Here is an 11,959-nt window from a genome sequence, read left to right on the forward strand (position 1 = left end):
GCCAAGGATCTCCTGGTCCGGTCCAGCCTGGACTACAATGTAATACCAAGTCTCAAAAATAAAAATAATTTTATTGAATACAGTGACCTTTTCAGGAAATTTGTATAGTAAAGCCAGATGTAATTCCAGTACTTGGGAGGTGAAGGATGGAGGACATTAGATGGAAAATGTTCTCTAAATACTGTATTGCTCCAGTGAATGTTTTTCAATCATTACATAAGATGAACAAACACAACCAAATCTTACAGAAAACAGCATCAATATTGCATATTAACAAGACAGACTCTTCTAATGTCTGCTTATGCGTGAGACCAGAGGAGTACCTTGTAAGGCTAAGGATTTGCCCTGTTGGATTTAGCAATGAAAGAGAGTTGAAGAAATGGAAGAGATGGCTTAGCGTTTAAGAGCACTGACTGTTCTTCTGAAGGTCCCGAGTTCAAATCCCGGAAACCACATAGTGGCTCACAACCATCTGTAATGAGATCTGATGCCCTCTTCCAACGTGAATGAAGACAGCTATAATGTACTTAGATATAATAATAAATAAATCTTTTTTTAAAAGAAAAAAATCCCATTACATTATTATTTTTAATTTTTTATTTTTCATGTGCAGCTTGCAGAAGAGCTATGGATTACTACAGAAAATATGCTGCTGTCTTTCTGGTCATGCTGTGCATGTTCCTGCATATTCTTCATTCTCTTCCCGATGGAGACTTTGTTATTCAGGGTATGTGTACTGGCTGGTTTTGTGCGTCAACTTGACACAGGCTGGAGTTATCACAGAGAAAGGAGCTTCAGTTGGGGAAGTGCTTCCATGAGATCCAGCTGTGGGGCATTTTCTCAATTAGTGATCAAGGGGGGAGGGCCCCTTGTGGGTGGTGCCATCCCTGGGCTGACGGTCTTGGGTTCTATAAGAAAGCAAGCCAGGCGGTGGTGGCGCACGCCTGTAATCCCAGCACTTGGGAGGCAGAGGCAGGCAGATTTCTGAGTTCGAGGCCAGCCTGGTCTACAGAGTGAGTTCCAGGACAGCCAGGGCTACACAGAGAAACCCTGTCTGGGGGGAGGGGGGAAATAAAGCAAGATGAGCAAGCCAGGGGAAGCAAGCTAGTAAGTAACATCCCTCCATGGCCTCTGCATCAGCTCCTGCTTCCTGACCTGCTTGAGTTCCAGTCCTGACTTCCTTTAGTGAGGAACAGCAACATGGAAGTGCAAGCAGAATAAAACTCCCCCCCCCACACACACTTGCTTCTTGGTCATGATGTATTGTGCAGGAATAGAAACTCCGGGGCTGGAGAGATGGCTCAGTTGTTAAGAGCACTGACTGCTCTTCCAAAGGTCCTAAGTTCAAATCCCAGCAACCACATGGTGGCTCACAACCATCTGAAACAAGATCTGATGCCCTCTTCTGGTGTGTCTGAAGACAGCTACAGTGTACTTACACATAATAAATAAGTAAATCTTAAAAGAAAAAAAAAGAAAGGGAAAAAAAAGTCTGGGGGTGGGGGGAAGAAACCCCGACTAAGTCAGTATGTAACTAAGCTCAGGCTTGCAATGGAAAGGAAAATGTGTTCTAGATGCACATCAATAATCCCTAATTAATTTCTACCGTCTTCCACATGTGATAGTCCCTTCTGGATACATACCTAAGCATATGTAGCCTGTGAGCCTGTGAGGATTGAATTAGGTTCAGAAAATATGCAGTGATGTGTTATGTTCCACAGTCACTGTAATAACATCCTAAGCACGTTCTCTGACTTGCACCCTTTTGCATTTCACATCTGACAGTTACGGGGAGAAAAGTTGCCCCTAGTCAGCTAGCTCAGTTGTCTTTTCACATTGCTTCCAGATTGCAGAATAATTTAACATTGCTTTCACAGATGAATTTTCATATCAGGATAACAAGTGAGGAAAACAAAAAATGTGCTTCACGCATTAAATCTGTTTTCCTTCACTGCTTGAAATCGTGAGCTGTTATTTGTTAAGGCTTTTCTTTTGTAAACGGTAATGTTTGTCTCTCAGATTCTAAGCGCGGACAGATGCCTTTTGTATCATCAGGCTATCTAGACTCAGAAGCTTTCTAAAATCTAATGATGGTTTTCTGTCAATATTTGGAGTGTTTATGGGGAAAACAATAGCAGGTTCACCTCCGGAAACCGCTTCGTTTTAAAGGAATGTGGCATTTATAGCTGTCAAGCTTTTGTGTTCTCTCTAAGCATGCTATTAGCATTGGGATTATCTGTCCTTGGAGAAGGAGAAACCACTATAGCAAACTCCTCATGTAGCTATGCAAAAAAACGCTTTCTCTGTGAACATAGCTACAATAATTATAAAGAGATTCAATATGTGAAAATTAATATATAGGCTGTCGTACCTAGGGAAGAGTTTGTTTGTCCTTGAATCCTTTCTGGTTGAATTTTCTTTTTTTCTGGCTAGGTTGCCCAGAATGTAAACTAAAGGAAAATAAATACTTCTCCAAGCTGGGTGCCCCCATCTATCAATGTATGGGCTGTTGCTTCTCCAGGGCATACCCCACTCCTGCGAGGTCCAAGAAGACAATGCTAGTTCCAAAGAACATTACCTCGGAGGCCACATGCTGTGTGGCCAAAGCATTTACTAAGGTAAGGGCTTCCTGACAATCCACCCAGAGGCAGTGTGAACTCTTCCAGTGACCAGTATTTGTTGCTCCGGTGTTCAGGTGACACCTGAATTTATCCTATTTAATTAAAAGAATAGACTAACTGAAAAATGTTGGTGACAAGGAAGTAAGGAGACTAGTAGTTGCCACAGTCTAAAAAGCCAGTGGACGCGAATAAAAGGAGGTATGATAACAAGCCGGGCGGTGGTGGCGCACGCCTGTAATCCCAGCCTTTGGGAGGCAGAGGCAGGCAGATTTCTGAGTTTGAGGCCAGCCTGGTCTACAGAGTGAGTTCCAGGACAACCAGGGCTATACAGAGAAACCCTATCTTGAACCCCCCCCCCAAAAAAAAAAGAAAGAAAGAAAGAAAGAAAGAAAAAGAAAAGAAAAGAAAAGAAAGAAACAAAATTAAAAAAAAGAAAATGATAACAAGGGGCCGGAGAAACAGCTCAGAGGTTAGGAGCACTGCTTGCTCTTCCAGAGATCCTGAGTTCAATTCCCAGCAACCACATGGTGGCTCACAATCATCTGATTGTTGGGATCTGATGCCCTCTTCTGGCCCCCAGCAGAGAACTTATACATTCAATAAAAGTTTTTAAAAATGGTAACAAAATATAGCATGGGCAAAGCAAGTTCTCAAGGTTTACAAAACAGCTAGGCATTGACAATTTGCCACGATTATGTAGATTCTAGAGAACTGGAAAACAAGGATTCAAAATTGATAGCCCCAAGAAATGACACAGTTTGTCAGAGGAATGAAAACATTATCCCCCTGATTTGATCGTAATACTTTGTATGTAGGTATCAAATTACCAAATCATGCTCCATAAATATGGGCAATTAATATATTCTAAAGAATAGAAAGCTTCTGGGTGTAATGGTGCATTCCTGTAATATCACTGTTTAGAAAGCAGAGGTGAGAAGATCTTAGATGTCCCAAACCTGTGGCTGGTGCTGGTAAGATGGATTAGTGGGTAAAGACATTTGCCTAATGGTCTGAGTTGGATCTCCAGGACCCAGACAATGGAAGGAGAGCACAATTCTTTCAAATTGTCCTCTGACACCCTGTGATGGTTTGTATGTGCTTGGCTCAGGGAGTGGCACTATTTGGAGGTGTGGCCTTGATGGAATAGGTGTGTCATTGTGGGTGTGGGCTCTAAAGACCCTACTCCTAGCTGCCTGGAAGCAAGACTTCCACTAGAACCCTCAGCTTCTCCTGCACTATGCCTGCCTGGATGCTGCCATGTTCCTGCCTTGATGATAATGGACTGAACCTTTGAACCTGTAAGCCAGCCCCAATGAAATGTTGTCCTTTGTAGTGTTGCCTTGGTCATGGTGTCTCTTCACAGCAGTAAAGCCCTAACTAAGACAGAATGGTACCGGGGACTGAGGTATTTCTGTGTTAGGCCTGACCGTGCTTTTGTTTGGAAGAATGTGGATTTGGGAAGCCACAGAACGCTTTAAGTGGGGTTTGAGGGGCCCGCCTAGTAGGAATGTGGAAGACTGTTGCTGAGGGTGATTTAAACTGTGGAAGCCGGGCTCTATTTTTTTTTTAGAGGAAAAGAATTTTAATATGTGGCCAAGAGACTATTTTTGTGTTATTTTGGTGAAGAACTGATTTTTGACCTTGTCTGAAGAGTCTGCCTGAGGCTAAGGTGAAGAGACTCAGATTAATTGCATTAACTAAGGAAGTCTCAAAACAGCCTGGTGTAATTTTTTTTTTTTGAGACAGGGTTTCTCTGTGTAGCCCTGGCTGTCCTGGGAACTCACTCTGTAGACCAGGCTGGCCTCAAACTCAGAAATCTGCCTGCTTCTGTCTCCCAAGTGCTAGGATTAAAGGCATGCGCCACCACCACCTGGCTTTTTTTTTTTTAAGATTTATTTATTTATTATATATAAGTACACTGTAGCTGTCTTCAGACACACCAGAAGAGGGCTTCAAATCTCGTTATGGATGGTTGTAAGCCATGTAACCATGTGGTTGCTGGGATTTGAACTCAGGACCTTCGGAAGAGCAGTCAGTGCTCTTAACTGCTGAGTCATCTCCAACCCTTGTAAATTCTGTTGTGTGGTTACTAAAGTTTAGTCTTATGAAGAGCAGTTTAATGAAAAGGAGCAAACTGAGAAAGGAAAAATAGAAAGATATATGACTCGAGTATTAAAGGGCCACCAGGAAGTGAAATGGAGCTGAATTCTGTGTTCTAGAAGATAGCAGTGGGACTCTGGGGCAAGCTCCTACCCAGCTAAATTTAGATCCAGGCATGGTGGCACACACTTTTAATCCCAGAAGATAAAGCCAAGCAAGCCAAGGGGATCTCTGAGTTCAAGGCCAGCCTGGGCCAAAACAGGTCCTAAATGAAGAGGAACTTAAATCCAGGCTTGGTGGACCACATTTTTGTTGTTTTGTTTCGTTTTTGGTTTTTTTCGAGACAGGGTTTCTCTGTGTAGCCCTGGCTGTCCTGGAACTCACTCTGTAGACCAGGCTGGCCTCGAACTCAGAAATCCGCCTGCCTCTGCCTCCCAAGAGACCACATTTTTTTTAATCCCAGGGTTTAGGAGACAGGCCTGCAGATCTCTGAGTTCAAGGTCAATCTACCGAGCAAGCTCTAGGAAAGCCAAACTTAGGCAGTGAAGGAGTCGGAAAGCAGAACTCTCAGCTGCTTCTGCACCAGGCCTGCCTGGATGCTGTCATGCTCCCACTTGATGATAATGGACTGACCCTCTGAACCTGTAAGCCCCAGTTAAATGTTGACTTTATAAGAGTTGCCTTGGTCTTGGTGTCTGTTCACAGCAGTAAAACCCTAACGGCTGTATAAGACACACCCTATCCACCCGGCCCCGATATACTCTAAAGTGGGAGAGAAAAATTCCACCTGGTTTTCACAGTGAGGTCTAGGTTAGCTAGATTGACTAATATGATCATGTCTCAAAACAAACAAACAAAAACAAAAGTAAAAATGAAACAAAAGCAAACAAACAAAAAACAAAAATGCAGCTATCCCGGGGAACACAATGGTGTCTCTGAACTTTGATTCTTAAGAGGTGTGTGTGTGTGTTTTATCAAGTAAATAGGTATTTTTTTTTTAAAGGTAGAGGATATAGTGCAATGTGCTTGCCTAAGAAATGCTGAAATAGCTGGGCAGTGGTGGTGCACGCCTGTAATCCCAGCACTTGGGAGGCAGAGGCAGGCAGATTTCTGAGTTGGAGGCCAGCCCGGTCTACAGAGTGAGTTCCAGGATAGCCAGGGCTATACAGAGAAACCCTGTCTTGAAAAAAAAACCAAATCCAAAAAAAGAAAACAAAAAGCAAAAAACAAACAAACAAAAAAAACCAAAACAGAAATGCTGAAATAAAAAAATTAAAAATTGAGAGCGAGGAGAGAAAAGAGCTAAATAAAAACAGGTTTTAAAAAACATAGCTTATTTTGCAGTGGGAATTTCACTGTCAGAGTGACTCTATTTGCTGAAAGTGAACGTGGAAAATACCAAACGTTTATTACGTTACGCTGGCTGCTATTTTGCTTGACAGTTTGCAGTTGTGACTGTCTCCCGAACTGTCATCTCAGTGAACTGTCTTTTGCCCTTTAGGCCACAGTAATGGGGAACGCCAGAGTGGAGAACCACACGGAATGCCACTGTAGCACTTGTTACTACCACAAGTCCTAACGGGCGGGCAAAGGGCTGTGCTGATGGCCACTGATTCATGCGACAGCGCTGCGTGCCACCGCCTCCTCCTTCCGACATGTCAGTTGCACACTGCCACTTTACTGTCACATCCCTCTTACTTCAGTAAGATCAGCGAGCAGCCTCCTCTCATTAGGGAAAAATGTAGTATTTACCAAGGTTCCATCAGAAATAAAGCCTTTTGAATCATCAATCACAGATGTGCCTGCCGCCTTCTTTAAAAGTAAAGCTGTTTGCTCCTGACTAGTTTTATCAAAGGGGGTGATCTCAGGGGTGGGATTGGGACCTAATGCACTCAGTGCTCTGATGCTGGAGAATCTGTCTTCCATCTTACCTTCTGCAAGCAAGCTGCCCATTCTGTCAGTGGGCTATTTGTCAGTTCACTGAGATGGAAATTATATCTCCTTTACTACTCTATTTTAATACTCTGCATCAAAATGCAGATATACTATTATGACAATACATGTATATAAACTATAGGTCTATATACCACAAATACATCATATATTGTAGATATTTGAGTTGAAATGCTAACACTGGTGAAAATGTACATACAATCAAGAAACAAAAAGTAGGGCTGGAGAGATGGCTCAGCGGTTAAGAGCACTGACTGCTCTTCCAAAGGTCCTGAGTTCAAATCCCAGCAATCACATGGTGGTTCACAACCATCTGTAACAAGATCTGACTCCCTTTTCTGGAGCTGTCTAAAGACAGCTACAGTGTACTTACATATAATAAATACATCTTTTTGTTGTTGTTGTTTTCTTTTTCAAGACAGGGTTTCTCTGTGTAGCCCTGGCTGTCCTGGAACTCACTCTGTAGACCAGGTTGGCCTTAAGCTAAGAAAACTGCCTGCCTCTGCCTCCCAAGTGCTGGGATTAAAGGCATGCACCACCACTGCCAGGAAAATAGATAAATCTTAAAAAAGAAAGGAAGGAAGGAAGCAAGGAAGGAAAGAAGAAAAAGTAAAGTATATTTCTTCAGGGACTGGAAAATGCAAAGTCTCTCTAAGCCTGAAATTTCTACTTGGTTTATGCCTTCCCAAAATCAAGTCTCCGCTAGTCAGGCTATATGGTTGGGAACAGGCATCACTGTCCTCAGCGACAATTAGACATTGCTCTAAAATTCTAGAAGACCAGATTTTTCTATTACATATTCAAGCAGTTCTGGGTGTGCGTGAATACATGATGAGCTATTGATGAGCATTGTCTGTCAGGGAGGAGCAAAACCTAGCACTTTCATTCAGTTCTAGCAAAATGCTGGAGGTCAAGGACCTTGTTCGGTAGAGGAGCATGCGCAGAGTCTTGAAACCAACCCTACCACAAAAGCAAGCAAACAGACAAATGAAGTGCTTCAGAGTCCTGTCAGGAGTCGCAATCCCATTCCCTGAATACTAAGTAGTAGGTCATCTACTGAGGACCTTACTTTCAGGACAGTAGGATATTCATAAAGCCCTATTATCGATGACTGAAATTAAAGCTACTGTGAAGCTCTGTCCCTAAAAGAACCTGAAATTTTAAAACACAAATTAAAATTTTCTTTAAAAGCTGGGCAGTGGTAGCGCATGCCTGTAATCCCAGCACTCTGGGAGGCAGAGGCAGGCAGATTTCTGAGTTTGAGGCCAGCCTGGTCTACAGAGGGAGTTCCAGGACAGTCAGGGCTATACAGAGAAACCCTGTCTCGAAAAAACCAAAAAAAAAAAAAAATTCTTAAAAAAAAGCCATACCCATCACAGATAAAATTTTCAAAAATTAATTCCAAGCTGCTCACGGTGGAATCTAATCTCAGTACATGTGACCCTTGGTGGGTGGTGGCACAGGAGTTCAAGGCCACGTGAAGATCCTGCCTCAAAAGCAAGAGGAGAAAACGCAAAATACATAAATACAAACCTCACCCATTCCAAATGTATTGCTTTATCACTGACTGACCAATCAGCTCCTTAGCAGATTGGTAAATATTTCAGGCACCTGGTAAAAGATAAAATAGGTTTGTGTACGTTTTAAGACACATCTAAGCACACATGAAGATTGATCATTGTTTTGTTTTAGTTTTGTAAGGGAACGAAAACCACAAGACCCCAGACTCAGATAGTATGAAAAAACAAAGAGCATTTATTCTTCAGAAAAAAATCAGCAGGCAGGGGTCAACCATTCTCTGAAACGGCAACCCCAGACAAAGGCACACAGGGAAGAACATCTTATGGGGGACTCTCTAGAAGGATTAGGTAATCTAATTCATGGGTATGTGCTAGGGGGTCACAGGTGGTCAGTGGTCTGCATTCCTGTGTCATATGATACAATAGGGCTGCCCAGCACAGATGGCCCATCCTGAGATAAAATATTTCCCCATTTTTGTGGTTGTCCCCAGGCTGTTATTTGGGTGGAGGTTTTATGATCTTGTTCTGGATTTTATGGTCTGTCCCTGGAGCTGGTGTCTTATGGCCTAGTTTCTGGGACTTAGGGTCTGTCCCTCGAGCTGTTGCTTTATAGCCTCTTTTCAAAATCAGGCCTAGTCCTTACATGGAGACAAATGGAGCTTATGTTGCCCTGACATTATGCCCTCATTTGGTAGCTCAGGCTGGCCCAAATTTTACTATGAATCCCAGACTCGCCTTGAATTTGCAACAATCTTTCTCCCTCCATCTTCTAAGCAATGGGATGACAGGCATGAGCCACCATGCCTCGATCACACTTAGTTGCTTTGTTTATTCGTTTTATTTATTTTATATTTGCTGACAGCCAATAAGTATTGATACTTTGAGTGTGGAGATTCAGAGATACAGAATTTTATGAAGCACAAAGTTTTGAAAAGGTCGTAAATACAGCTTAATCCAAAGAGAACAATGGTGTTGAATACTGGTTCACTCAAAATTTTAGCAGATAATCATTGAGTGTGTCAGGTTTGAGAGCTTATCTGGGGGGCCAAGGAGGAGATCATCTTGTGCTATAAGGGCAACTGAAAGGCTGCTCAGTTTGTAATGAGAGAAAGGGACATCCCTGCGATCATTCTGGTTATCCAAGTTGACCCTGTGACCATCAGGATGAAACACCACAGCCAGACTGATTGCTACTGCTAGGTACTGCTAGGTACTGCTAGGTACAGTGGGAGATGACACTAACAGACCTGGCTCTGGGTCAATTCACACACATAGTTTTGTGGAGAGCTTTTGGGGCCACTTGGCAGGAATCTGACATTAGGCCTGGACAAGGAAGTAAGCTCATACAGGAATCTAATTTTAGCCTAGAACAGGGAAGTAAGTTGGGGGAGGAATCTAATTTTAGGCTAGAACAAAGAAGTAGGCTTCAGACATGAATGTGACTTTGGGCTAGGACTGGGAAGTGGGCTCAGATAGCTTGGCCGTCTTGATAAGCCCCTAGAAACAGTGACCAGGGACCTTGTTTGTTGCTTTGCTTGTTCCTTGACTATCTGTGTTTATTGTGTTGCTTGTTCCTCAACCTAGGACAGATCTTATTACACGTATGTAATTAAAATGGTATAGAAGCATATTGGGGAAAAATAAACTCACTTCAGCCTCAGAACTGGCTGGGATCATGCTACAAAATTGTCTAATTGTCTTTTTCTTTTTAATCCTTACTCCTGCCCTGGAGAACCTGTTGCCTGACTGATCTGGCTTGGTCATAGTTTGTGTGGAGAAGAAAGACAGAAAATTGCAGCAGTGTGAGGAGGATCTGACATTGATTAGGAGACAGAAAACCACAACCACTACCACCACCACCACCACCACCACCACCAATCCAATTGCATGGGCTGGTCAGTGTCCATGTGTGTATATGAGGCGGTGGTTAGCATTCTCTTGGGGACATGTGAGTCATTCAAGTCTCTCCTGTAGTCCCCCTCCCCACTTCTATCCTAGTCATCCCCACTTAGTAATATGAAGTATCCAATCAAAATGTAGGTAGCCATATGTGGGAGACAATGAAGCCAAAAATGTATAAAAGACTCATTATGCAATATTTGGGGCTCTAGCCTTTGGGAAATGATGCACAGGAAGCCTATAGGCTGACACAAAGAACTATTTCCTGGTGAAAGAAGCCTTGGGGACCCATTTCATGAACTAGAAAACCTGCAACATTTCTAGGGGCTTATATCAGAACTACGATATTTATTAAATAATTAAAATTAAATAATGCATTTAAATGAGACACTTAAACAAAATACAAGATAAATTAGAAATATAATTCAACCAATTAATGTTAATTATATCAAGAAACTAAAATACAATGATTTATTTATTTAAACATAGGAAAAAGAACAAACAGTAACATACTATTGATTGTAAAACAAAGTCTATAATAAATATGGCCCCATTCAGAAATAAACACAGGATTAACTGAATCCAGAGATGGGTAAATAAATCTTCCTTAGATGCTTTTCTCTCCTGTAAATGGAGTTCATTATTACATTTCACTTTTATTGTATCTCTGCACAACCCCACCCCCAAGCCCATCCCCAACAACACAGCTCCAACCCCACACCCACTGTAACCTGAGCTCCTACACCAACTCAATCCCAACTATGACCGAAACTCTGATTGGACATGAACCCAACCTAATCTCAGCCCAGCCCCCAACCCAACACTGACAAGATTTCCACCTTCTTACCAACCCACATACAATGCCCATCCTCAACCCAAGCCAGTTACACCCCAGAACTCCCACCTTAACCCTAAACCCAACCTTACCTCCAATCTCAACTCCAAACCTAACCGCAACCCCAACTGCCCACCCCCACCGGTATACCCACATCAAACCCAATTTAAATCCCGAATCCAGCCCCAGTATCCATCCTAACCCCAATCTCAACCCCCCAGTTCCAAATCAGCCCCATATCTAGCACACCGACCCCAAGACCTGCCCAAATACAACTCCAATCCTAACCCTAAGCCCAACTTCAACCTTAACTCCCAAACCTACTCCAAACTCTAACCACACCTCCAAACCTAATGTCATAGTTATGGTTAATATTGCTGCAGTAAAACAGCATGACCAAAAGTAACTTAGGGAGGAAAGGCTTTGTTTCCCTTGCAGTCCCATATAACAGTTCATCAAAGCAGTTAGGGCAGGAACCCAGGGTAGGACCCTGGAGGCAGGAGCTGGCGCAGAGGCCATGGAGGAGTGCTCCCTGCTCCTTTACTGCCCTGGCTTGCTCAGCCTGCTTTCTTTTTTCCCCCAACATAATATTTTTATTGATTATTTGGGGATTTCATATAATGAACTCCAAACACACTCACTTCCTAGTTCTCTTGGGTCTGGCCCTCTACCCTTGTGGCTTACCCACCAAGGGAAAAGGAAAGAAAAAAAGCAAGCAAGCACCAACATCACCACCAACAAAAACCTCAGTCTAATTTGTGTTAACCATATACTCATGGAGCATGGTCTAACTCCCAGTGGACAACCCCTTGAAGAAAACTGAGTCCTTCCCCACTTGCACCTCAGAAGCCATCAGCTGTGGAGAGCTGAACCTCAGCATCATAATCACAATGTTTAAGAGTACTCTTTGGGGCTGGAGAGATGGCTCAGCAGTTAAAAGCACCGAATGCTCTTCTGAAGGTCGTGAGTTCAAATCCCAGCAACCACATGATGGCTCGCAGCCATCCATAATGAGATGTGATGCCCTCTTC

The 11,959-nt window shown here is 42.9% G+C and overlaps 1 protein-coding gene across 1 annotated transcript; it reads left to right on the top strand.

The window, feature by feature from the left end:
- The first annotated feature begins 627 nt into the window (after positions 1-627).
- On the top strand, positions 628-6,300 carry Cga (glycoprotein hormones, alpha polypeptide). Its single transcript, XM_052175454.1, has 3 exons — positions 628-727; positions 2,434-2,618; positions 6,223-6,300. Exons 1-3 carry the CDS (start codon positions 628-630, stop codon positions 6,298-6,300), a joined length of 363 nt encoding a protein of 120 aa, XP_052031414.1.
- Positions 6,301-11,959: the final 5,659 nt, after the last annotated feature.

This window comes from Apodemus sylvaticus, chromosome 3 (genome assembly GCF_947179515.1).
Source record: "Apodemus sylvaticus chromosome 3, mApoSyl1.1, whole genome shotgun sequence".
NCBI classification, from domain to species: domain Eukaryota; kingdom Metazoa; phylum Chordata; class Mammalia; order Rodentia; family Muridae; genus Apodemus; species Apodemus sylvaticus.